Genomic DNA, 25,846 nt, shown 5'->3' on the forward strand with positions numbered 1-25,846 from the left:
TTTACTACTTTGGTGACTTTATAGCGTCCTTTGTATTTTCATCACGACTTCAATTGTCCTTGTTCTACAATACCAATAAAGTTCAGAGTTTACATAGTACTCGTGCGCAACTTTATCGTGTAAGAAGATTATCTTTTGCCCCTTTTTTTAATTTCAATTCTTTGTTTGTAGTTCGTTTCCCCCGATAAAAAATTCATTTTCGCGATCGTCGGGCAGGTATGCCCCTGAAAAAAACAGATCCAGTTCATCTATTTGTCTATTAGTTTCCTAAAAATGCGTAGCACCAAGCTCGACCTTCTCCCCTAAACGCTTTTAGCTCAGCAGTGAACATCTGCACCTACATCATGTAGCCAACCCTCCAACCGAAAATAGAAACTATTATGATGGAGCATCTGTACTGAAAGTAGAACGAAGAGGAGAAATCTTAGCGAAATATGGGATCAAGTATATGTCTCTTTGCCAGAATAAAGAGAACTTGGACAAATTGCCTAAGACACGTGTGTACATAAAATTGAACTGTTTAGAATTTTGAGAAAATAACTTGCGATCGTGAAAGAAGAAGCGTCGTAGCAAATAACGATTTGCTGTTGTACGTAAAATGCGTCAAATCAAATGCGTCAGTGATACATCTCGAAGCAGGAAGGACGAGCAGCAACACATCTACAAGTCATTCACGTACAGGCTTTATCAGTAAGGTTAATCGTACCGTGCGGAAGAATGCTCACGATAAGAACCGAAGGAAAAAATGTGTATATATGTATGTGCATCAAGGACTGCGTATGTAAAAAGAATGCCAGTATAATCGGTACATAATCGGCGCTAATACAACTGGAAAACCGATGATTCACTGAGAACTCGCAGTTACATAAAGAAATAATAGTGAGGAAATTACTGGGCTTTTTGAAAATAACCGCAGTTAGCGGGCTACGAACGAATCCACGAAAACCTATATCTCTGATTTGCGACGTATTATGTAATACGGCAAATACACGCGCATGCGAAATTCACAAGGCAAACAATATCAGAATATTTTATAGAAGTTTGTTCAGAAGCTTTGTTGTTCGAATTTGAGTAATTCGAGAGAAGAGTCTGGAATAAGAAAGCTTCTGAATCCAATTGGCGTTGTAACAGAAGGTCAAGGCTGTCTTGAAACGATGCGACTCAGGTTTAGCGAGCCGTCGCGACTGCTGTCTTTCCACTTCTCATGTTATACTTAAAATTCAACACCCTCAGATAACCGACTGTTTGACAAACGTGTTCGTGCAACCTGGAAAAAGAAATGCTGATACATTGATCGTTCCTGTAGATCGCACCTTTTTAATTCATGCTTTTGAATTCTTATACCAAAGGTCAATCAGTTGAGACGCCGGTGTTTGAAATTCTACGTTTCCGACTGTTTAATATCCAGTCCATTAACATCCGCGATGTATGCATGTATTTGCATGTATACATAGTTACAATGTATTACATATTATGATGTTTTACGTCGAGAAGATAATTCTTTTATAAGGTTTTCATACCATGCAAACGTGTCTTTCTTTCACATGTTATGTGTACAAAGTCTTCTACATATATTTAAAAAAAAAGCCTATGCATATATTGACAAATGTAACGAGTGCACGCGAGCATGTGATTATGAGCACCGCTGCTAAGGTGACTACGTCTGATCATTGGGTGTGGGTATATACCGTATGCCGCATGGCATAGCCCTATACGCTCGGACGTACGACGTACGACATTAGGAGAAGCTAGAAGAGGGGTAAGGGAAGTTCAAGTTGGTCTCTGTCCTGTAGCTGCAACGTTGGTGTTTGAATATCCCGTTTCCAACAGTTTGCAGTATGCAACCAGTGGAGTTTGATCGAGGAATGTTCCCAATCTAAATGTACCTAACCTGATTGGAGAACTTACATAGCGGAAAGTTAGACGATCATAGATAGTTTTTTAAAAATCGTAATCGCAAATATAGCTTTTATTAATCTGCCGCTTTTCCACGTTTTCCGGTCAGTCGTTGGTACATCGAATAGGTCAAGAATTATTGACATGGTGAATCTGAAAAGCATAGGAAGATGCAAAATGCCGTACGGTTAGCGGTTCTGTTTACATTAGCAAATCGTACGAAGCGTCCAATCGTGCTGCTTAACGATTACTTCGCTTCCAGTGACTAATTCTTCGAGGAAGACCTGCAGGTGCAAATGGACGAAGCTTCAGCGGAACTCTTGGCTATTTTTCTGCTTACTTGATTGATCGTTCTGTGGTTGCTCGTAGTCGTTACAGGCACTTAGATTTTCCATATTATACAAAGGAAAGACTAAAATTCAAACTATGAATAGTAACTAATCATAGAAAAAATGAAAAAAAACCTGTACACGTAGTTACTACGTGATAAATCATAATATAGTAAAATTCTCTTGCAGTGTTTATGGGCTCGACGCCAGCATCTCACATAAAGTTGCTGCCAGTACTAACAATAAACGAATAATTTTCGTTTCCTTAGAAATAAACATATTCTTCCTCCCGTTTCGTCAGTGAATTACAGAAACCATAATTATTTCCATTTCTTCTTTTCTTGTAATTAGTTCATGTTTGTCTTATATTCGGAGAATCGCATATTGAACTCTACATAGAGTTTATAATGTAGATAGAGCATACATTTTATTTCTTTGGGTTAGGAGTAAACGGGAAAAGCATCTGCCGCAACTCGGTATGTGGGTATTTCGTAACGCCTAATGAAGATGAGTACATCTTATTGCTGAGCTGCGAATTAAAATAATACGCGGCAAATTGGATGAATGATACTCGGTGAAAACTAGTGAAAAGTGAAATCATCTTGCGCCTCAAGTAGCCTAGCTTGACGATTGTCAAACAATCGATGACAGTTAGACGTATGTATTACTCTTCACTTTTATGTACGGTTAGAAAGCGTATAAAATTACAGGAAGCATCGACTATTCGCTTTTACTGTAAAGATTCGCGGATATTCGCTTCGTTGTAAAAATACGTAGGTGTAAAGAAGAAGATTATACATTTTATTATAATAAAAAATTAATAATCGCGTATAGAGTTCATGATATAAAGTTCATTTACATTTACGATAAAAGATATAATTATGAGAGATTGTACATACTAGCGTTATAGAATGTTAATTTTGCTCGTGTAACATAATGTTCTTTTGGTCGCATACATATTTGAAATAAAACACGATTATTGTTACACAAACAAGCAAATTAATGGCCAAATAATATAAATAATTATCGCGATATAAGATAAATGTGTATGGCCTTTGCATCTTTGTCATTGCGCGTGTAAAAAGAACAGCGTCTGTGTCTCATAGGTAATTTAAATGGAAGATTTAATGCTTGTTTATATACATACGTTGGTATGCAGATACATCTGGAGCGCGAATTCCTAATGTTTCTGATGCCGGTCTCCAGCTTAGTACATAGAGTACGGCTGCACTTACGGTTGTACGACCTTTCCTATTCCAGCTCTCAACCCGCCACTGCCAACCTAAACCTAGTCGTTCACTAAACCCCATGTAAAACATAATAAACGTCATCGATAGCTTATTATTCAACTATTAACGAATCTTTATTTCTAATTGTCCGGAACATAGATAATTATTTACGTATGGGTATTCGTTGACAACGATCCAAGCAAAACAATTTGAAATTCATTTAATTATCGTAGAATTTGTACGTATTTGTTATTTCGATCTGATATTTTTGATACGGGAAACTCATACAACATTATTATCATAACTGCAAGTGCGTCGATGTAAATAGAAACATACTGATATTGTCAGACTGGCTACAGTATCAACAAAATACACATACACAGCATTCATAACTGTATACGTGCACATGTGCGTTCAGGGGCGAATAGGTTCGAAACTTTCAGATCTCTTGATCACTTTCGTTTACATTCATTCGAAATATAATATTATTTCAAATAATTAAGAGGGGTGGAGATTTGTAACATCTATAACCGATTTGTACTGAAAAATTGGTTATATAGATAGATTTAATTTTTCATAACTATAATTTTACTTGAAGTCTTACTCTTTATCTCTTGCAAATCACGATCCAATTTCTTTTGTAACAAAAAAAGATAGTATTGTGTCATATAAAATTACTAAAGATACTTAAAAATTGTAGAAATAAACTCAGATTGTATTCAATTTCAAACAATGATAATTAGGTTTATAGCAGTTATTATCAAGTATAGGGTTCTCTCATATCGTGAGCCGTTACTGCATAATGGCCACCTGGACTTTGCATCTCTTTCGTTGGCAGCAGTGTGCAGAGTAGTATTCAGTGCGTCGTCGTGCGAAAAGTAGTCGAGTTTGGCGAGGTCGCCTTTTGCGTTGGCACGGAGATTCGGTTCGTGCATGTTTTTGGTTGCAGTCCGGAACCCGAAAAAAAACCCGCGTACAGTATTCGTCTCTGTGACTGTTGCAATTCGCTAGGATAAAAACGAAAGTGATGAAGTGTGATTCTGTGCGCGAACATATAGGGCGTAGCCACGCATTGTGCAAAATCGGCTGAAAACGAATGACGACAAGGCGGTGCGTGACAGTCTGAGTCTGCCATTGGAAAGGATATCTTGTTGTCTTTTTCGCACTTAGTGGCATTTTGCGTACTCGCGGGGTTCGCTGCATCATCGTCATCCTTTCTTTTTCCTCTTTCTCTTTCTCCTACCATTTTCTCTAGCTCCTTGTTCCGTATACTATTCAATCGTAGTTTATTATACGCGCTACACAGACAAAATTGAAGACGTCCACGCATGGTGCAGTCCCAATCGCAGCACAGTTCTGAATTCAAGTACGAGGTAAGTTGTATTGACATTCCATTTATTATCCTTCGACACTGTATCGTTCTACATAAAAGAATGAGGATTAGTAGGTACAATTGATTGAATCGTGTAGGGATACGAATAAGGGAGAGATACAATATCTATGGGGGTGTGGATCTAACGGGTGTCAATATTGAGGCAGTGGTTGGTTTCTATGCTTCTGGCACACCCATCGCTGCACCACTGCTGGCTAGCGAGTGAATACGAACCGAGCGGAAGGACGAGTCCCTGAGTAAAAGAGGGAGAGTAAAAAGCCGGCATACCGCAGCTTATACTTCGCTCTATTTTCCTCCTTATTGAATTATTCCTCTCCCAGGGATTTCACTCGGCTGGTCTCCTTACCGATTAATCTCGCGGGAAAGAAACCTGGTTTCGTATGATTTCAATTTGCGATAAATACAAAATTGTTCACGCATAGAAAGCAATCTTTAAACACAATCTTCGTTTCGATGTTATTTCTTCTTACGTTGTTAAAAAAGAATACTTTCGTCTTTTTTGAAACGCGAAACGGAAAAAGGAAAGACGACGGAAAAATAAATGGAAATATATCGTAGGTACGTAAGAAGTGTACGTACGGAGTAGGGAGCAAAATTCTGACGTACGCTTTGTTCCGAGTGGCATTCGACTTTCTCGTACCTAGCACGAGTTTCACGCTCCTGTCACGGTGCCGCCTTGCGTGGTTGATCGTCGTTCTGCATTTCTAAAAGATGACTCTTTATTTTTTCTTCTTTTTTCATGAAATTTCAGATTCATTGCGTTTACGATGAGATCATTGAAAACATATGTTTGCCGTTGGATTTTCGTCACAAAACACACAGTTATTAATTTATAGGCAAGATTACAAGCTTTACAGTTTCGAGGCAATGTCGTTTATAGCAGAGGTAATAAACAAGTCACGGAATCTTAGATATCAAGATATATATACATATATATATAGTGAAGTTATACAATTTCATTCTTTCTACGAATAAAACCTAAATGAAAAGACAAGATACAATCGTAAGACGATCACAACACTAGTACGATTGACTTTTTAAATGCGAGTGTTTAAACGATATATTATTGTTTACCTCCTCTCTTGTCTATTTTATATACAATCAATTTTTCCATTATACATGGCAATCGATACATTATTCATTAACTGATCCATCAATTACGCATTTTAATCTCTATCTAAGATATGAATTTCTTTATCGTATTTTGCTTTATATTCATCGTCCTTAACACTTGCGCTCCGACTCGAACCATACGATGATTTTAATTTATTATCGTTAAGTAATGAACATGAAAAATGATATGTAATCTCCGATTGTATATCACAAAAATTATATCTATTATCTCTCATCAGTCGATTGTTTAGTAATTCCCATCAATTAATTCGCGTACGTTTTGTATATAAATATTTTCCTAATATGAGAGAATTCGCCTCAACGATTCGTTGTATGTATATCATTCTCCGTAGGTGGACGATCAACATGAACAGCAGATGACTGTTAGCCGAGCTGATGCTCGTTCAACTTTAATATGAGTGAAGTAGTGGCTGTAACACCTAGTGGTGGATCGACACGCCAGGAAAGCGTGGCACACATCAAAAGACATAAATTAGCCAACTGTAATGTTCCTCTTGTGCACGGACGATCAAATCCGCCGATCAACACCCGTAATAGGCTGACCACGCATCAACGAAATCACAGTTTGGACTTTAGGTACGTAAATGAAAGCAGCCATCTAAGTATGTTGCATATGTTTCCGGAGAATATTTATAGTTCTGATAACGTGATTCTTTGGCTTCGGTTATCTACATACATAGACCATCCTCGTGTTTATAAATGTATGGAGTCGTACATAATTAATGCAAATTATAAATTTCAGTACATACATTAAAAAGTTCGTCTATCGATAATCGTAGAATTTAACTATACCTAATTGATTACTAATGATTACTAATAAACTTTAATGTTTTAATATCTTTATATCAGTATAAGAGTACATTAAATTGCTTTAAAATTGCTTTACGCGAGTTTTAGATATTGGTTTGTCTATGTAATTATAGTAGCTACAAAAAGTATTTGGACATACATATCCTTATCTTCTAACGAAACGTTTTTCTTATCAGGTTCTACATTACATTTTCACAATATCGAATCTTTGTAGTCGTACAAAATCCACCAGAGTGCTACTAAACGATACGAGATTTAATATACGTACTTGGACGTAATTACTTAGCATTATTATTGTTATTATTTAATATTTATTATACTTAATCCTCGCCTATCAGCGTAATTAATTAGTATTTAAATGCTATAATAAATTCAATGGTGTATAAATACTTTCTGTAGCCACCGTATATAACCGATAGAATTGCGATTTGGGTCGCTAGGAGCTTTACGATTAAACCCGGCTGATCGCCGCGCGTCGATTCGAAAATTCATTTGACTGCATACACTGTGTTTGCAGGTCAATGGGTATTTTATTGCCGCCAGTACCACAGGCGAACGCGACCACGCTGACGCATCATCATAGAAATCGAAGTCTTGACTCCGCGCTGCAGCGTATCCCGGAAGTGGACGTGACACCGAGTCCAGAATGCGAGACAACGCCGGCCCCCGTAGCTAAAACGGCCGCGGTACCGGCGTGCAAAGCGCGCAGCCGGGAACGCGAGGATTTAGCCAGCCTCGGATCCGACGATTCGGGTATACTTTGCGGTTCCGATAGCGGTTCCAGCGACGCAACGAACGCTGCCACCAGAGAGTCGAGCGTCGACCACCTGCATAGTCGTGAGAGCCTCGATTCCTCGTTATCCCAGCCAGGTGACATGGATAGCGTGGATGCAGTGGATGCGATGGACGGCGAAGAAACTAGTACTCCAGCCTCAGTCTCAGTGTCGGTGTCGGTGCCAGTGTCACCTGTGGAACTGGTGCACTTGAGTGAACCTTCTTTGAAAAAGGGTGGTGATTGTAGTAGTAGTGGTAGTGAGCCGCATAAACACGAGAACACGAGCAGTGGTGATCATGGTTCGCAGGAACCGCGCTCCAGTAACGTCTGTACGGTCAAAGAACTCGAGGGTCATGAGTACGCGCACGACGAACAACGACGCACCACCGATATGGGTGTGACGGTTGACACGCGAGACTTCCAAAATTCCATGGAAGTCTCGCCAGTGAACGATAAACAGAGTGAACTGGCCGGCGCAGCTATGACTTTGTGTTGCGGGACCGCTGTGCAATCCGAAACTAGCGAGGCAGCTGTGAAAAAGCAGACTGGTGTCGTTTGCCGGAGGCAAGAGACGGTACAGCCGAAACCATCCGAAGGTTGTTTGCTCAGACTGTTCGAAAGCCAGATTTTCGACATGTCCATGGCGATCTCTTATCTTTTCAATTCTAAGGAGCCTGGCGTTCAGAGTTACCTTGGTAAGCATCGATGCCAGTTTTATATGCGTTAATTTCATGTAACTAATTCGATTTATTATTTCGTATTATCAAGGTTGGTTTCAGTATTCCATTGATGTGGAGATAAATTGAGTAGTCCACAATATTTAAAAATATTTGTTTTTAATAATAGTAAATAGTAGTTTAGTATTAGTAGTAGCAACAAAGGTATTTGTTCTGTAAATGATGAAATACATGTACAAAATTTTCTAGGCAACAAGATGTTTAGTTTCCCAGATAATGATGTGGACTTCTACTTGCCACAGTTAGTTGTGATGTATATACAACTTCATGATGTTACAGAAGTTCTTTATCCATATCTTGTCCATAGGTAGGTATAGTTTGGTAAAAGAAGATAATAGATTGAAAAATTTCTATAAATAATGTTTAAATTATTGTACTTTATTTATTTACTAGGTGTAGACAGTCGGCTGATTTTTCGTTAAAATGTGCCTGGCTATTAGATGCATACAGTTCTGACGCTCATTTGCCATCCAAAAAGAAATCTCATGGGACCAAATTAAAAAATCTTATTCTCTCAGATGAACTCAGGTAGCAAACAAATAATAAAAAGAAATACGAAGATATGTTATGAATAATATAAAATCACATCTTTTATACTTATTTTTTGGCATGAAATATTAGGCCAAAAGGAAATGAGAATAAAAAACGTGTAACTGGATTACAAGCTCCCGCACCGCCAGCACTGACTCCGATGCAAAGCATTACATCACCTAATAAAAAGACACACCAAAGATCTCAATCTGATGCCACTGGATTATTTCAAACTTTACGTCGTAGCCATTCCGGTATGTGAATTATGCAAATTAATGTTCTATTTTATTGCGAAATAGTAAAAATAGAAGTAGCAAATTTTATGTGATGACAAATTTCACCACATACTTGCAATTTATTTTAAGGTACAATAAATAAAGTAAGTCTTGGGGACCTGAGCTCTGGTCGAGCATTTGATAATGGTTGTACCTGTTTTTATTCCTGCCAAGGTGTGGTAAATGATTTACGAGGACAAAAGACCGACTGTTTTTGCAATGTAATTGGATGTTTTATGAAATATTTAGATCTTTTTTATTTTCATAGACCTTTATATATATATTTTTTTATATGTATTATACTTTATCTTTATATATATAATATTTAGATCTTATTTATGCAAACTTAATTAAAGTATAACTTCATATTTGTAGGCGCCACGTCTTGCTCCAGAACTTGAATTTATACAAGCATTAATATCTATTGGTAAACTACTTGGAACTATTCCAACAAAGGAAAGTAAAACTGTTCAATTAATAGCGGAGCTTAATACTCTCAATTTGAATCTTCCTGCAAGGGTGTGGCTTCCTTTGCACAGTTCAATACCGCATCATATCGTACGAGTGCCACCACAATACGCTGCTGTCCTTAATAGCAAGGATAAGGTGAAGAATTTCGAAAATCTAAATATTTGTTCAAATCGTAACTAGTGATTTCTTTTTATGAATGTATATTAACATGTCTTAAAACACGTAGGCACCATACATAATTTATGTTGAAGTGTTAGAAGTAGAAGATATTTACACATCACCTGTACCGACAAAAATAGTGGGATGTTCATTGAGGCATACTAAATCTGAAGAAAATTTGACTGGAGGCGAACAGTCTAATGTAATGGGTTCATCAAACATATCCACTTTAGAAACGCAACAAAACATGCCACCAATTAGACAAACTCCGGTTAAAAATATTTCTCCATATTCGGTTAGAAGTACGGAAGTTGCATTTAATTTTCCTGATGATGATCCTAACGATTGTTGGAGTCAAGAAGATGATGAAATCACGCAACAGGTATTATCATAATTTTTTTATTCCTCTTCCAATTTAAAAAAAACATAAATTTTCAATAATTTTATTCTTCCATACAGTATTTACAACTTCGAAAGCCAAAAGATAGAGATACGATATCTCAATTAAGTCAAGAATCATCTGATAGTAAAGAACCAATATTTGTACCTGGTGATATAAAGAGGCGGTTAAGTGAAATGGCTGCTACGCCTAGTGCAACGTTTAATCATGATCCGGAAGATCCATCGGCGGCTGTTTTGAAAGAACCATGGGAACTAAAACAACGTCGCATAAGATCTTCCAGTCCGTATGGCCATTTGGCATCTTGGAGGCTCCTTGCTGTTATCGTAAAATGTGGCGATGATCTTCGGCAAGAACTCCTTGCTTCACAGTTACTCTCAATGTTACAAAAAATTTGGCAAGATGAGCAGGTGCCTCTTTGGGTGCGGCCATACAAGTATGAACGACTTTATTATCGCGTATATTTTAACATCTTATTATAGAACAATTTGTTAAATATGAAATTTGATCTTGCAGAATTTTGTGCTTATCAAATGATAGTGGCTTAATCGAGCCAATTTTAAATACTGTATCACTTCACCAGGTGAAAAAGCAGTGCCAATTAACGCTAAACCAATATTTTGAACGAGAATTTGGTCCATCTACGTCAGATACATTTATTATCGCGCAAAGAAATTTTATTCAAAGTTGTGCGGCGTATTGTCTTGTCTGTTATCTCATTCAGGTTAAAGATCGTCATAACGGAAATATTTTACTTCATAGTGATGGACACTTAATACACATAGATTTTGGATTTATTCTTTCGACTTCGCCAAGAAACTTAGGATTTGAGACTAGTCCGTTCAAACTAACTCCAGAATTTGTGGAAGTGATGGGCGGAAGCCAATCTAAACAATTCCAAGAATTCAAAACTTTAATTCTACAAGGATTAATCGCAGCACGGAAGCATATGGAAAAAATTGTAAATCTAGTGGAAATAATGTTATCAGGTAAAATTTTATGCATGAAGTTTAATGTAATAGTTCAACAACTATTTATTTACTTATTATTTCCTATTATAGGATCGCAACTCCCATGTTTCCGTAGTGGCGGAGCAGCAACGGTTCAAGGACTGAAAAACAGATTCCATCTTACATTAACGGAAGATCAATTACGTCGGCATGTGGAGGATTTAGTCGAAGCCAGTATCCATTCGTGGTCTACTAAGTTATATGATCGATATCAATATTTCGCAAATGGCACCCTTTAATAATAATATCAATTTCTACCCATATGGCAAGGATAATGATTTTTACAAGAATGCGAAAAAAAACTTAAGTTAGTACTTCTTATGTGGTACTTCTTCCAGAAATGTTTAAACTTTATAGCATTCCTTATGCACAAATTATCTTTGAAGCTAATTGTTCGATTACATACAAGTATGATCGATAAATGGGAAATGCTATTTAAAAAAAAAAATAGATTTATTCCAAATATATGTAGAATAAGCTAATTTCAGTAGATTAATTTTACTTGCTCTTGAATTATTCCTAAGTTTCTTAAAAATACCATAATAATTATCTTTCATAGAAATTTGTACAAATATCGCGTTTATTAATAATTAAGAATAATTTGTGAAAAAATATTGTTTACAAAAGTTTTATGCATTATACCTGTAAAAAAGATGGCAAATGAAACAGGGAATAATTTATGAAATTTTAATTGTTATGTTAAGTAATGTTAGATATGTATAATTGGTTTTGTTATATACATTAAAATGACTATGTATGCCTTATTGGCAACTACAAGTTAACTATCGTCGGTGCAGACTTTGTGACGTTGACTGAATGCTGGACTGTTAGATCGTTATAGCCTATAACAGCGTAATTTGTTAAAGGTGCCTTATTTGTAGAAAATGGCGGGACGATCAAATCCGAACACAGTGAAGTGACTACGTGCGTTGATCTACTGACAAAACTGATCTATTATAAAAAGGACAATCTATAGTTTGTACATAAATACATTGCGTGAAATTTTGTCGAATTCCTTTCGTAGTTAATTTTCGGCAATAAGTAATCCCACCACGATGATGTGAAGGAATTATAGGATGTTTAAGATTCTTGCGGAGTCGCCGAGTGAAAGAAGCATGTACACAAGCTCAGATATTAGCAGGAGACGAATACTCAAAATATTTCCTACTTCATAGATTACTACTACTATAAATACATTTATTTGTAATGATATGCTAAGGATAACTATATAGTAAAAGTTAAGGATCACATTTGAAAGTTTTTACATGTTCTTATTACACACATACATTAATAGTGATAATGCGAAATATCTTAGTTGTGTGAAGATAGTTATTTAATAGTATTTCTGCGTTACATATGTTCGTTTAAGTAAGTAAATTATAAAGTAAAGAGGTATTGTACATAAAGTGACAAATTTTATCACTTATTGATTAAGATTAATTGAGAATGAATGTTCGAAGTAAAATCAAAGTCATAGCGAGCCAGCCCATGTATGAAACCTGGGCCCTCTGACTTCCAAGTGTCTTAACTCTCTTTTTTCTGTCGTAACCGTCTCATGATAGAAAGGTGGATCAGAGATTAAGAATAATTGATATTGCATAATGCTCAATACATTGCATTTTAATATTGTACGTTTACATAATATCCATGCGCTAATTTTTGTTGAATATTTAGTGCAATTCTGCTGTTTACTATAAGCAATTATAAATGTTATCAAGATTTTTCATTGATTTCATACAATAAATTCTACATTTTCTGTACAATTTTAAATATTAATATCTCTGATTTGCCTTGTTCTTTCGCCACCAATTACGAGCTACTGATAATATCAATTATTAAATAAATATAAAATCTAATAAAATCTATTGTTGATTGATATACCCAAATATTTTAAATTAAGAATAATGTTTTAAACACGAAAATATGAAGGAAGAAGTACAAAACTGATTCAAAGATATTCAAATTTTTATTAATTGTACATTGATCGCTACACAACGTTTTTAACTAACAACGTTAACTAAATTCTATAAATATATATTAAGATATCAGTCATAAGAAATTCGGGAAGTACGGATGTACATGTATAATTGATGCATATGACAATGAAAGCATAAGTATCATAAATATCACAACAAGTCATGATTACAGAGATCATAAAAATATCTTATATTCTAGAAAGCTGTTGTAAGAAATTATTAGGTAAAATTGCTTCCAATTTGTCTAAAATATAATAAAATGGATGAGAAAACCAGGCAAGCATCGATCGTGCAACAACACCCATAGTATCGGGATATTGATGTGTTAAAAGTGCTAAGAGCGCTGTAAAGGAGCATAGACCAGCTGTAAATAAAATAAAAAACGGCAACTCCTTTTTAGGGTAAACGCTAACATCGTGAAACGAGGGTAACAATTCACGATCTGCACATTCTGTGCAGGTTGGATATGGATAGAATAAATGCCCTCTTTCTAAAGGGTAGGGTAACATTCTAAAAGTACCTTCCCATGTACAATGTAACAAATTAAGAGCACCCTCCATTTGTTTCCAATGAGCAAGATGAAAGAATGCGTAAGCAATCGCTTCTGAGTCCCCCCTTTTTAGTACATGTTCTGGAGGTAAAATTAAAGGTTTCATTTCTAATAAATATTTAGGTACATGAGGATTAAATTCAACAGCTCTGTGAATAGCTTCGACTGCTATCATTTCTGGAGTAGTTAAACCTCTTTTACTGGCGATATCTGTTGAAAATTTATCAGCCACCACTCGTGCTTTTAACAATGCAGCTGTATAACAAATAGTTGCAGATTTTGGTAAACTAATATCATCATATTTTGCTAATACTGCTTGAACATCTGCATATGCTTGCATTTCTAATAAAGCTTCAATTAAATTTTCATGAATGTTTAATACATTCATAATTGGTGGGACTTCTTTTGTGAGATCTCTAAACATTTTTACTGCTTCTTTCAATTTCCCTAATTTTCTTGCACACATAGCTAATCTTCGTTTAACATATATTAAAACATTTGTATCTCTTCTATGTATACCCTCTGCAATGGCTCCTTGATGTTGAGTACTTTGAGATCTTCTATAATTGTTCTCTGCTACTTTTAAAGCTTGTTTTAAAATCTTTTCTGCCTCTACAATAGTAGTAGCTTCTTCTTCGGCAAGTAAAATATAGGCAGGGGCACAATCAGGATTACGTTCAAGAGCACTATGCGCAGCTTTTATTCGAACTACTGGATTTCGCTCTCTCCAAGCTGTTTGCATAATTTCATACTCTGCCTTACCTATCAAAAGTAAGCAATTAATACTTCAATTTTCACAATATGCTAATATCACTTGGTGAATGTTTACCTGTATCACCTTCACAGGTAAAAAATGTTTGATGATCTTGAGCAGATAAGTTCATATCATAATATGTTAATGGTTCTTTGTTTGTAGCCCAATAAAATCTTTGATACTCAGCCCCTCTAAATAAATTTATTGGATTACGCCAAACTTTACACTCTGGAACATTTTGTTGATTTGAATTTGAACCATTTAAACTTGAGTTATTGCCATCTGATCCACTGTCACCTCCACCAATCCATGGTGAAATGTGATTTAAAGATACTTGTTCAATAAAAGATGTGCCATATTTTCTAAAATACCACCATTCGAAGATTAGAATTAACCCAGAAATTAAGGATGACGTTCCAGTGAGTGCAACATAAAATTTTGGGGTTAAGGTGCTCAAAAACATTGTAGAATCCCACATGCTTGTGAATAATAGGGCCATTTATAATACAACACTGAATGTATTATTTTTTTATTGTTCCTGGTTACACTATTATACTGTCGTATAAACAGTTTTTAATTAATAAACATTATAGCACAGTCAACGTTTTTACTATGTCCTTACATTACCCGAGAAATGTTACTTCTTTTATTCTATCTTAACTAATAAAACTAAAATGAAACTATGATCTTAACATTTACATATGTCTTTTGTAAATTTGAAACAATGCGTAACTGTTTTCATCGTACTATTAAATGTGGTAGCATTTATTTTGTCTGAAGTTGCCGAAATCAGAGCTTACATTGCAACGAGATTTTTCGAGAATTGTAGCGCTTATTATACATAATAGATAGTAAGTCGCGACTCTTCCTAGAAATGCTTTAAACCCTATATTTCTTAGCAGAAGGTAAATAAGAGAAGTACAATATTATTGATTCAAATAAGTTCTATTATTTTTATTTTATAATAAATCAAATTGTAACATCATTATTTTTATTATTATTCATATTGTAGTTATATAATGTTTCATACGATATATTAACATCGTAATTATCTTTATCTACAATTTCAATGTTCTAATGATTGTGCGTAAAATTGAATATAAGATTAATGTTTTAAAAATTTAATATAAGTTTTTCAAATTTCGTTTGTAATTTTGTGGCGACGCCTATATCCTTGGGCGCTAAAATCAAACGCATTCATTTCTATTCCTATTAGCTTCGCTAACGTTGGTGTCTGGTAATTGAATTGAATATAATTCCTACAATTGTTACTCTAAATCATTAAAAAACCTCTGAATTTTTACACGATGGGTATTTCAGAATGTGTAACATAAAGTTCTCTAACATGTAAGGTCTATCTTGTACCGTGTCTCTGGTAGTATTTCAATTATTTTTCTTAAATAATTATGCATTCGATACATGTTATTGTTGTCCTGTCTTTTTCAGAAAAATCGTCGTTACGTGTGTCGAATTTGAAAATAGTGTAAATTGGCACAAAAAAGCAATACAAGATATATAACGCACTTTAAAAAGTTTGTTATTTCATACTACGATAAGAAAATGATAATTATACGTATACCTTTGACCTACCATGACGGATTTCATTGATCCATTAAAATCGAACTATTTATCATGTTGCAGAAAAATATTTTATTATACTTGTATGGATGATAAATTTATGACTTATCTACCATTTAAGTGAAGTTTATGGAATAATTTGATAGATAAATTACAATGACAAAGTTACTGCCAACATAAGCAGGTATTCTAAAAAAATCTAAATGGATGTAAAAAATCTCCAAAAATTCTAAATGAATGTAAGAATTTTACTAATTATTTTTTTTTAATGTTTAATATCGAAATGCATTTTTAATTTATTTGCTTAATTTAATTTATTATTTATTAAATATACATGTTATATTGTTTCCATTGTTTCTCTGATCAGTTGTGTAGTTATACATATTTCGTAAGAGTAAATTTCTCTGAAATTAACTAATATTGCTGAAATAGATACTTGTCCCGCGAAACTTTCTCCATGTTGCGTAAACAGGGGAATTCGGGTTGAGATTGCACTCGGACTAAATCAGAAATCTACTTTCATGATAATGATTTATATATAACGAGGTATAATAATAATTTATATTTTATATATTAACAATGTACATTAATCATGTAAGTATAAATGGTTAGGATCATAAATTTGAATTAGATACCTTACAAATGTTCTGCGCGGCAAAGAAAAAAATGATATTTTCTTACTTTTATCGAAAGACTATTTGTTGATTGTATTCATTATTGGTTATCCAGATGGGTGTCCGGCTCTGTTTGCGTATACTGGTTTGATGATTAATAGAAAGGCAACAAGTGTATCGTGAATAATAAAAAAATCAGAGATAGATTACGAAGAGGAGTTTAATGTTAGCGCCTGGCCTGCGCTCAGCTAAAATCAATGAGTCCACCCGGCGAATGTGTCAGTGCGACTCCACCAACGTTGCGTCGAACCCGTGTCCCGTCTTCCCTGCCTTTGACTTTTTCTTTCTTTCTCCTCGAAATTTGCGTTATCGCCTGATGAAAATCATGTAAGATTAGAGATCGATATGCCGAGTCAAGAAGATATGGATCTTTGTACCGATAAGGTACTGTCCAAGGGAAGAATTCTTCAAGAATTAACCAAAGCTGTCAAATTGGTGAGTGCTGTCTGCTTCAGCATAAGGACGACGTATCAAGGCCATACGTCGTCTATATACATATATACATATACATATATATATATATATATATAGGTATGCACTTTCCTAACGCGAATTTTTATATATATCGAACTAACGACGTTTTCCTGTTCTGCTCTGAAATTCTTTTTTAAATGGCTTAGACAGATTTTCATTCGTTTTTCCTCGCAGATAAATACGAGTTTCTTGAAATACTTAACCATGACGAAACAGCTGAAACTGCAGTGGCACGCATTTACACGATCGGTCGTGTATCAAACGTTTAACAGTTAAATGCGTTTTGTTATCTTTATTGTTTTTGAACGCGAACCTGTGTTGAAGAAGTACATGTGCTCCTCTCGTCATCACGATTTCCCGTTTCTCACTTGCAACTTACTCAACGTCTTGTTCCACGTCGTGGCTCCTCCACTGACGTACGTGCTTTTACCTCTTTGTTCGTATTATTATCAGTAAACTATTATTATTTCATTATTTTTTTTATGAGATCTTCGGTAATTGATAGAATCTTGATTTCGTCATTTTATGAATTATACCATGCTTTCGCAAAACAGTCGAATTTCTTTCAATATTTTAATTTTGATTACCTATTATTGTTGATGTTGTAATTATTTAATATTTAACATTTTATATCCGGCCTTTGTTCGATATTTAGAATGACAAAAGTCATTAAACAAGTATAAATCTGTACTATATTTCTCTATGAAAAATGCATATCAAGATACTTAGTTAATCTTCTAGATTAACATAAGTGTAGCATTTTAATCACAAAAGTAATTTTTCATACACTGACAGAAATTTAGATCTAAATATGAATATGAAGAATGTACTCAGCTAAATTTGTATATTAAAATTAATATTGAAAATTACATGTGTGCATTAGCTTTTTGTAATTAAATAAATAAAATTTGTTTACTTGTATTTATTAGGTTTACGCTCAAAGTTTATATGGTACAGTAGTCTTAGATGGTGACTCTTGGTTGGTCTACTGGTTAGACCGAGCTTTACGCCATGGATTGCGTATAGAGAGACATGGATATTGGGGCACTGCTCGTGAACTTAGTCATCAAGATACTGTTGTTGTAATTCATGCTCTTCAAAGTGTGTTAACTTCCATTGGTAAAGGTATGAGTGGATTTGGCATTATAAATTTTAATATTTATGCAGATTATAATTTATCTTATCAAGCAAATTATAATATATCTTCATGTTTTTCTAGGCAGGGCATGGCTTTATCATACTCTTAGTGAAGGCAGTTTTGAAAGTTATTTAGCTTGCTTATTACGAGATACAAAGATATTAAAAAAACAATATTTTCCACATGCACTTGTTCGGGATGCAGATAAAACTAATCAATTAGTTAATCTACTTGCTGGTTTAGAAAATGTGTCTTTCACATTGCAACTGGTATGTAGAATTACTCTATAAAATATTTATGAAATATTTATATATAAAAATTTATTCCATGTATTTTTATAATTATTTATATTTTGCACTTCGTTTTCTTTCATATTACACACATGATAAATGTCAATAATGATATCAATGTATAGTTGGCATTTCACATAAACGTGTTTTATAGCTTTTATTTTATGTTCCCTACGTTGATACCAGTATCACTCCATGGTTACAATTATCTCAACAATAAATTACATTTGCCTCTTAGGAAGAGTTGTAGTATGTCAAGATGTAATTGTTGAATCTGTTTTTATGAATTTAAGGGGCAATAAGTTATCATATATATAAATCTATTTTTCATACATTATATCTATATTACTTCCTCTGCTTGTTCATGCAAAGATATAATATACAGTAATTTAAAATATACATATACATATAATATACATAAAATACACATATACTATACAAATAACTTGTAATTACATATTTATTAAACAGTTAGAATTTGTAATTTTTATGGTATATTCTCCTTATTCCATTGTATGTAGAATAATAAATAGAAGAAGATATGTATGATATTTAGAATTTTATCAGTTTAATTTAAAACTTAAAAAGTAAGTTTTATATTAAAATAATAAATTCTAATTATTTGTGTCATTGTAGGATGTCACATACCTGGATATTTGCAATTACATGCCTCAAAGGCCTATGAGCGTAAATCCTTCTGGAACTATATTATCATTACATCTTAGATCATCCAGTGTTTCTTCGAGTTTAGCTTCTCCTGGTGACAGTGGAGTTGCTTTTGATAGTGACATGGAGCTTGCTAATGAAACAGATGCTAGTAGTTACAAGGAGGTATACTTTTGTAGTGAAGTCTATGCTCAAAAATATAAATCTTTATCTTTCTACACATACAACCCTGTACATACTTTTAGGAAGATTTTCATCTAGAAGAAACTCCAAGGTATCGGAATAATAGGTATAAAACAATGATAAACAACTGTAGAGAAGACAATAAAAATTTTAGCTCCAGTGATTCCAGCGAAGATGGAAAAACACCTACACAATCACCAGGAATGGTTACCAAATTTCAAACCACAATGATGACGAAAAGTGATATAGCGAATCAAAACTTAACAAGAAAACTCGACGATAATGAGCTTACCTGTTCCAGTTTGGATACTTTAAAAGATTACGATTTTTACAGTAAGAGTTTAGATGAGTCAAAATTAGATAAAATAAGTAATAAAAATGATAATGGAATTAAAGAATTGAATAAAAGAACCACGTATTACAGCGACGGTAGTTACAGTTTTAAAAGGAATATTGATCCTCGAAATTCATATGTGATCAACAATGATACAAATCTTCTAGAACTTAGTATGACTATTTCAGATTGTGAAAACATAGAAGCACCATATGGTATCTTGAATACTATTAATATGACTGATGCTAGTATTTTATCGTCCTCTAGCTCAGAAGCTATAGTACAACGTAGACAACGTAAAAAGAAACGTGGGGAAAGTAAAAAGCGCGTCAGTTTTCACGAAGATATTTTAAAAACTATGAAATTGGATGATGATGAAAATTACGCAGATTTTTCTATGAGCTTTTTAACGCCTAATTCAGTTCAGAAGAAAGATACACAAAAAGGAAGATATAGCTGGTGCGCTCATGGGGATTCTCCGTATGTTCAAAAGAACGTTAATCCCAGAAATGCACATTCGGATTATTATTCTTACTCTTCATCATCGAGTGTATTTGATAGCGATTGTGAAAAGAAAGTATCGTTAAAGAGTTGTGAACAAATACCATGTCAGAACAATTGCAAGTGTGCTTGTGGATTGTCGCTTTCAGAGCGAGGTGCGCCTGAGGGCCAAGAAGATCCCGGTAAAGCATTCAGACCGAAGATGGAGATTGAATTAGAAGAAAATGAAGCACAAGAAGCGTACATCGTTGAAAAAGAATATGGAAATATCGTAGAAGATCCTCCAGCAAAAGTTCAAATGCCTTGTCCAACTAATTCGAAACAATATACTACTTCTAGCGATTGGTCGGATATAGATAGTACTACCACATCGGATGTAGAGGAACGTAGAAATAGCAGACATTTAGCTTCACCTTCAAAAAAACGTAACATGACATCAATACTAACAGGAGAAAATAGTAACAAATTATTAGCGCCGCCACCTATAAGGCAAGCTCCATCTAAAACATCATTATTGAGTAGATTTCTAAAATCTATTACAGAGAGGAAATTTGAAATTAAAAGAAATAAAAAGTCACAAAAAACGAATCCTTTATATATCAAAGGTGTTAAAACGAGTTATGATTCTTTTAAAGAATTTAATGATAATCTTGATCGAGAGATACAAGAAAATATGGCAGCAGAAAAACGAGAATTTAGTGGGGAAAAGATTAGCTTGAAATTACGAGAACTTTTTAAGAAACATATTTATAGAGATAAAACAGAAGAATTATATAAAGTATATAAAGTTAGGAGTTCGTACATGACAAATGGAGAAAGTAAACCGATGATTGCTTTATTAACAGATAAAACATTATATTTAACAGGTTCAAAACCGGATCATATTTATAGTAATCAGTTCGTTATTCCTTATAACGAATTAGATGTTATAATGGTAAGTTTTGCCCGGATAATATTATGCTTGTAAAATCTAGACAATAGGGAATAAATAATAAAGAAATATATTTTCTAGGTTGGACCAAATGCACAAACAATACTATTATCAAATGCGGATTACGAAATGCAGTATTTATTTTCTACGGGAAGTTCCCAAACTACTTCAGAGTTAATTGCGCACTTGGAGATGGCTATAAGGAGATCTCCAATGAAACCAAGACTTCCAGCAGTTAAAGTATTGACCTACGAAGATATGCATATTTTAAGGCACTCTGTCCTGTGTGATACTGCTGTCCATCCTGTATGTAAATTTAGTTGTATTGAAATAAGTAGTAGTAGGATTATTAGCTTTCTGAGGTTCCTTTTCTTTTTTATGAATTAGTACAATTTGATATTTCAGGATGAAAAGATTGAACACTATAATCTTATTTATATGGAAGATGAACATATGTCACCACCTAGCACACCATGTGGTCCAACAAAAGAAGGTGATCTTATGTACAGACCACACACGTATCAACAAGTTCATCCTAATGCTCCAACTAATCCATGGGAAGCTGGATACTTTGTTCTCAAAGGTGGAGTTGTTTATATGTTTACGGATGCGAATCAACGATTACCGAAACGAGCTATTCCATTGAAAGGTGGTCTTTGTCAAGGATGTCGAAGAATTCCGAATTCTCATCGCCCTCATACATTCGAGATACTTTTAAAACCGAATAAAGCTTTTCAGTTTGCTGCTCCAGACGAATACGTCGCATCCGAATGGTTACAAAGCTTTGTTCAAAGTGCTTCTGGGTTATTCGATATTACAGAAAAAAGAGAGCCTTTGCCGTGTAGCCTTATTACAACTACTAAGCATTTAGTAGCTATGAAAGAAGTGTTTCCTGGTAAACAACGTGGGGAAACACTTTCTTGTGCTTCTGTAGAAGATCTCACAGCTTTCAGAGTACCTTTAACTCAACAATCTTGGTGTATACTGGTATGTAGTTGATATTATGGGCTTATACAGTTCCATAGTATATTATACAGTTCTTATTACATATTATTTTCAGGAGTTCGCATGTCGAGAAGTACATGAAAGTAGTGGTGACTGGGTTATATATTTCACAAATTACACTGAACTATCTACTTTTAAAGAGATTTTAGAAACATTGTGGGCTGATGCAAGTTTGGTATGCGTTCTTTTATTTTCAATTTTAATAATATATTATAAAAGTAAATATTATACCTTCTACTTATCATTATGTAATTTAAAATAATTTGTATTTTGACAGGGTGAATTTCCTATGGTAACGCTTCCGCCAGAAGATAAACTTCATCGACGTTGCTCAGATGCCAGTAAAGAATTAGAGTTTGCATGGCGATATTTATTACCTTCAGTAATCGACTAAACGATAAGGTGTACCAGTAGACAATAGTTAACGCATCGTCATATTCAGTAATAGAAATTGGTGAAACATAAGTACTTGAACGAATCAACTCATATAATACAGATACTAAAGCATTCTGATAATATCGAATATGATGTTATAAACAAATTATTCAAAATCAATATCTCATGTTCTTCAACCAACGAGGAGTGGTGAATACAAAAAATCATACAAACATAAATTATAGATATTTAGTGATACGTAATATTGATGTGCTAATTCAATAAAATGGTGCAATATGTTTTCAATAGCGTAAACTACGATATTGATAATGGTACACAGGACTGTAATATAATGATGAGTGCGCAAAATTACTGTGTCAGTTACATGGATGTCTATATAATCACATTTATTATAAGAATTAATTTGCATTTGAAAGTGCACTATAGATACCAAAACAGATTTAAAAACATGTAATACTAATACAATGGCAGTAAGGCTTAGTGCAGCTTCTATAATGGAAGAATATTCTATAAATTGCTTTTAAAGTAAGCATATGACATATAATTAACATTCCTATTAATAATACTGATAATAATTGTTATTATAATATATAACACAGCTTTTTTTAAATTTTATTTTTGATATCTTCCCTTTATATATGTATGTATATGTTTTACTGCTTTAAAATTGTTGTTTTGGTTAGAATTCTGATTACTATGTTTTAGATTGTAAAGGTTTAAAAATTAATTATTGGATGTAATTTTCATGTTATTAGTGAGGTGCTTTATTTAGTAACTCCATATTTCTGGGAGATAAATATTGGGAAAAATTATAACGAAATAGCTTTTTTTAAATATCAGTAATACAGTTTAAAATGGGAGAAACAGCTTCGTATACCAAAGAGGTTTCTTCTAATATTAAAATTAATATATTGGTTTTTAATTCTTTTTATAATGTGAACAACTTCTTTAGTTTACAATCATATATCTTTTCATTACCAAAAACTACGTGAACCGATGCAGGTTGTAAATCATTGTGAATAAAATTCTAATTCTATGTGCATTGTTTCATGTAGTCACATACAATTGTGATAAAATATTGAATTAAAGAGACTTATTAATGTACGCAATTGTAATATGAAATTTGCGTATGTTATATATGATACAAAATTGGAACATAATCAACACATGTTAGTTTCTAATGTGTCTAAAGGAAAAAGATGTTAAATTTTACATGCTTTGATCAAGCATGTTAAGCATTCTTAAATATTACAGCCATAGAATTTTTGCACAATGTCAACATCACCGTACATGATCTTCAAAGTTACAAACAAAAAATAAATAGAAATAAAATTGTAACTAGTCACCAAAATAAAAGCAAAAACACGTCTTGTTCTTCTTTCTTGTACAATGTAATGAAAAATTTGAATTTTAATTATATATTGGATAAGTATAGTAATATCTCGTATCTTTTACTTTGTTTTTATTGCAATAAATTCTTCTACATAATAACTTGTTTGTCGTTATCATTTCTCGAACTGAAGTCTAGATTATACATATAAAATAACATATAATGATACTTGTGAGCAATTAGATGTGAAAAGTTTTACAAATATTCATAGTATTTAAGTATTGAAATACTTGTTGTAGAATTATACTTTGAATTTAATTTTGTCACATTTAATATCATTTTAATTGAAAGTACTTTCATCAATATTGCAATCTATTTCAAAAGTTAAAAATATCACGTAGTGAGAAAATGCATTTAATCGCGTATAAAGTGTCCATCTGCATGTCTATGTTTCTTTGCCTTTTCTATATCTGCCAATGGATATTGTTCTTTCACAGCTTCCATATCAAGGTTGGGGAAAATTCGCATTAAAACAGTCACCTTATTTCTTTGACGACTAAAATAAAATTTTTTTACGTATATTATATTAAAAAAAGTCTCATAAGTTTAAAGGTTATTTTGTAATTATATAGAAAAAATACACACTTTATTAATCTACGTTTTTCATTCCATAATTTCTCTCTATAAAGTCGCAAAAATTTTTGCACTGCATATCCACCAAAATTAAATTTATATTTTTTGTGCCAAGCAGAATTTTTATGTTTTGGTCTAGAATATTGACTCATTCGATAAAAGTAACGTAAACCTGTAAAACAGAATTTAAGTAGTCTGTTTACAGACAATTTCTATATATTTTATATATACTTTATATCATATAGAATAAATATATAAAAACATTTTACCAAGAGGATTATATTTTGTTACAACAGGTCGTTCTCCATTTGTTCCAGTTTCAAGCATATAGTATGCTTTATTTCTTTCACGAACTACTGACTCTAAGTTAGCCATGCTATCTTCAACTTTATCAATTCTTTCAGGATTTGGAAAATATTTCCATTGTCGTTTATAGATTTCTTCCATTGTTAGAAGCATATTGCGTTCTTTTAATAATACAAACCTGGGCGTTTTAAATATAATTTTCATTATCATACAACATTGTTTTATTTCGTAACTTTTATGTGTTACCATAATTTATGAAGGTCTTCATTGCTTTTTAATCTTAGTTCATCTTTTTTCCAAGAACGCCCAACACGTATTTTATCCTTTTCCCAATTTTTTGGGGTATCAAAAAATTCCATCAAATCATTACATTTAGGTGTAGTATGAATGAAAGAATATTGAAAAGTGGGCGCCCTAAGGAATTTAAATCATCTATGTATAATTATAAACAATAAAATTGTACAATTTAAAGGATATTTGTATATTTACATGCTAAATTAATAAGATTATCAGTAATAATTTTTATGTTACAGACAAAAATATAAACTCAAAATAAGTACTAAATATTAAATATAATAATAATAATTATAAAATATATTTTTGTTTGAAAAAGTATTTACAAGCAAGTATTTCTTATATTTGCAAAACTATTTACATTTATACATTATGTCCAATAGAAAAGAATTATTCAAGACATAACCTCTCGGTTTGTTCAATATAATTTACTGTAGAAAAATTACATGTAAAATAAATTATAAAGACCTTTGAATAAACATCGAAGTCGTAACTGAATTTACATTTTGTGATAAAACTAAATTTGTAAACAGTTTTGTCACATTATTTACACCTTTTGAAATCTGTATAACTTTCGTGAAGGCTGCCATCTTATTGATAAAATACTAAGTAGCTATTATTACTAGAATACTACTTAGTTATTACCAGAGAGGAACTAAGAGTGATCCTGCTTATGGATCTGGT

At 33.3% G+C, this 25,846-nt stretch overlaps 4 protein-coding genes across 6 annotated transcripts; 2 read left to right on the forward strand and 2 right to left on the reverse strand.

The window, feature by feature from the left end:
• Positions 1 to 4,329: 4,329 nt before the first annotated feature.
• Positions 4,330 to 12,161, forward strand: LOC126871074 (phosphatidylinositol 4-kinase beta). Of its 2 annotated transcripts, XM_050629464.1 has the most exons (14): positions 4,330 to 4,827; positions 4,925 to 5,405; positions 5,599 to 5,732; positions 6,314 to 6,557; positions 7,309 to 8,261; positions 8,493 to 8,610; positions 8,697 to 8,831; positions 8,925 to 9,088; positions 9,200 to 9,330; positions 9,485 to 9,715; positions 9,807 to 10,121; positions 10,199 to 10,575; positions 10,656 to 11,128; positions 11,201 to 12,161. In XM_050629464.1, exons 4-14 carry the CDS (start codon positions 6,376 to 6,378, stop codon positions 11,386 to 11,388), a joined length of 3,267 nt encoding a protein of 1,088 aa, XP_050485421.1. In that variant the 5' UTR covers positions 4,330 to 4,827; positions 4,925 to 5,405; positions 5,599 to 5,732; positions 6,314 to 6,375; the 3' UTR covers positions 11,389 to 12,161. The 2 variants fall into 2 exon arrangements, with proteins under 2 accessions (XP_050485421.1, XP_050485420.1); XM_050629463.1 differs by lacking the exons at positions 4,925 to 5,405; positions 5,599 to 5,732.
• Positions 12,162 to 13,096: 935 nt separating this feature from the next.
• Positions 13,097 to 15,266, reverse strand: LOC126871078 (protein ST7 homolog). Its single transcript, XM_050629474.1, has 2 exons — positions 14,505 to 15,266; positions 13,097 to 14,437 (listed from the first exon to the last, which is right to left on the reverse strand). Exons 1-2 carry the CDS (start codon positions 14,926 to 14,928, stop codon positions 13,314 to 13,316), a joined length of 1,548 nt encoding a protein of 515 aa, XP_050485431.1. The 5' UTR covers positions 14,929 to 15,266; the 3' UTR covers positions 13,097 to 13,313.
• A 1,614-nt stretch (positions 15,267 to 16,880) lies between these two features.
• Positions 16,881 to 24,301, forward strand: LOC126871131 (pleckstrin homology domain-containing family M member 2). The gene is made up of 9 exons (XM_050629592.1): positions 16,881 to 17,116; positions 18,085 to 18,280; positions 18,375 to 18,562; positions 19,220 to 19,414; positions 19,495 to 21,201; positions 21,280 to 21,504; positions 21,586 to 22,185; positions 22,259 to 22,378; positions 22,481 to 24,301. Exons 1-9 carry the CDS (start codon positions 17,027 to 17,029, stop codon positions 22,595 to 22,597), a joined length of 3,438 nt encoding a protein of 1,145 aa, XP_050485549.1. The 5' UTR covers positions 16,881 to 17,026; the 3' UTR covers positions 22,598 to 24,301.
• Positions 24,045 to 25,801, reverse strand: LOC126871140 (39S ribosomal protein L47, mitochondrial). 2 transcript variants are annotated; one of them, XM_050629608.1, is made up of 5 exons: positions 25,631 to 25,801; positions 25,115 to 25,282; positions 24,832 to 25,046; positions 24,575 to 24,734; positions 24,045 to 24,485 (listed from the first exon to the last, which is right to left on the reverse strand). In XM_050629608.1, exons 1-5 carry the CDS (start codon positions 25,750 to 25,752, stop codon positions 24,344 to 24,346), a joined length of 807 nt encoding a protein of 268 aa, XP_050485565.1. In that variant the 5' UTR covers positions 25,753 to 25,801; the 3' UTR covers positions 24,045 to 24,343. The 2 variants fall into 2 exon arrangements, with proteins under 2 accessions (XP_050485565.1, XP_050485566.1); XM_050629609.1 differs by having other exon boundaries at positions 25,524 to 25,640.
• Between the last annotated feature and the right edge of the window lie 45 nt (positions 25,802 to 25,846).

The sequence above is a fragment of the Bombus huntii genome, chromosome 11, assembly GCF_024542735.1.
Source record: "Bombus huntii isolate Logan2020A chromosome 11, iyBomHunt1.1, whole genome shotgun sequence".
Taxonomy (NCBI): Eukaryota; Metazoa; Arthropoda; class Insecta; order Hymenoptera; family Apidae; genus Bombus; species Bombus huntii.

Excerpts from the sequence above, each read along its gene's own strand:
- LOC126871140 (XM_050629608.1), bottom strand. The coding sequence starts at position 25,752 with ATGGCAGCCTTCACGAAAGTTATACAGATTTCAAAAGGTGTAAATAAT. Across the intron at positions 25,283-25,630 it reads ACTTCGATGTTTATTCAAAG|GGCGCCCACTTTTCAATATT; the intron begins GTCTTTATAATT and ends TAAATTCCTTAG. Across the intron at positions 24,735-24,831 it reads AACAAAATATAATCCTCTTG|GTTTACGTTACTTTTATCGA; the intron begins GTAAAATGTTTT and ends TCTGTTTTACAG.
- LOC126871131 (XM_050629592.1), top strand. The coding sequence starts at position 17,027 with ATGCCGAGTCAAGAAGATATGGATCTTTGTACCGATAAGGTACTGTCC. Across the intron at positions 21,505-21,585 it reads GTGATACTGCTGTCCATCCT|TACAATTTGATATTTCAGGA; the intron begins GTATGTAAATTT and ends TTTATGAATTAG. Across the intron at positions 22,186-22,258 it reads AACAATCTTGGTGTATACTG|GAGTTCGCATGTCGAGAAGT; the intron begins GTATGTAGTTGA and ends TATTATTTTCAG.
- LOC126871074 (XM_050629464.1), top strand. The coding sequence starts at position 6,376 with ATGAGTGAAGTAGTGGCTGTAACACCTAGTGGTGGATCGACACGCCAG. Across the intron at positions 6,558-7,308 it reads AATCACAGTTTGGACTTTAG|GTCAATGGGTATTTTATTGC; the intron begins GTACGTAAATGA and ends CTGTGTTTGCAG. Across the intron at positions 8,611-8,696 it reads TATCCATATCTTGTCCATAG|GTGTAGACAGTCGGCTGATT; the intron begins GTAGGTATAGTT and ends TTTATTTACTAG.
- LOC126871078 (XM_050629474.1), bottom strand. The coding sequence starts at position 14,928 with ATGGCCCTATTATTCACAAGCATGTGGGATTCTACAATGTTTTTGAGC. Across the intron at positions 14,438-14,504 it reads TACCTGTGAAGGTGATACAG|GTAAGGCAGAGTATGAAATT; the intron begins GTAAACATTCAC and ends TACTTTTGATAG.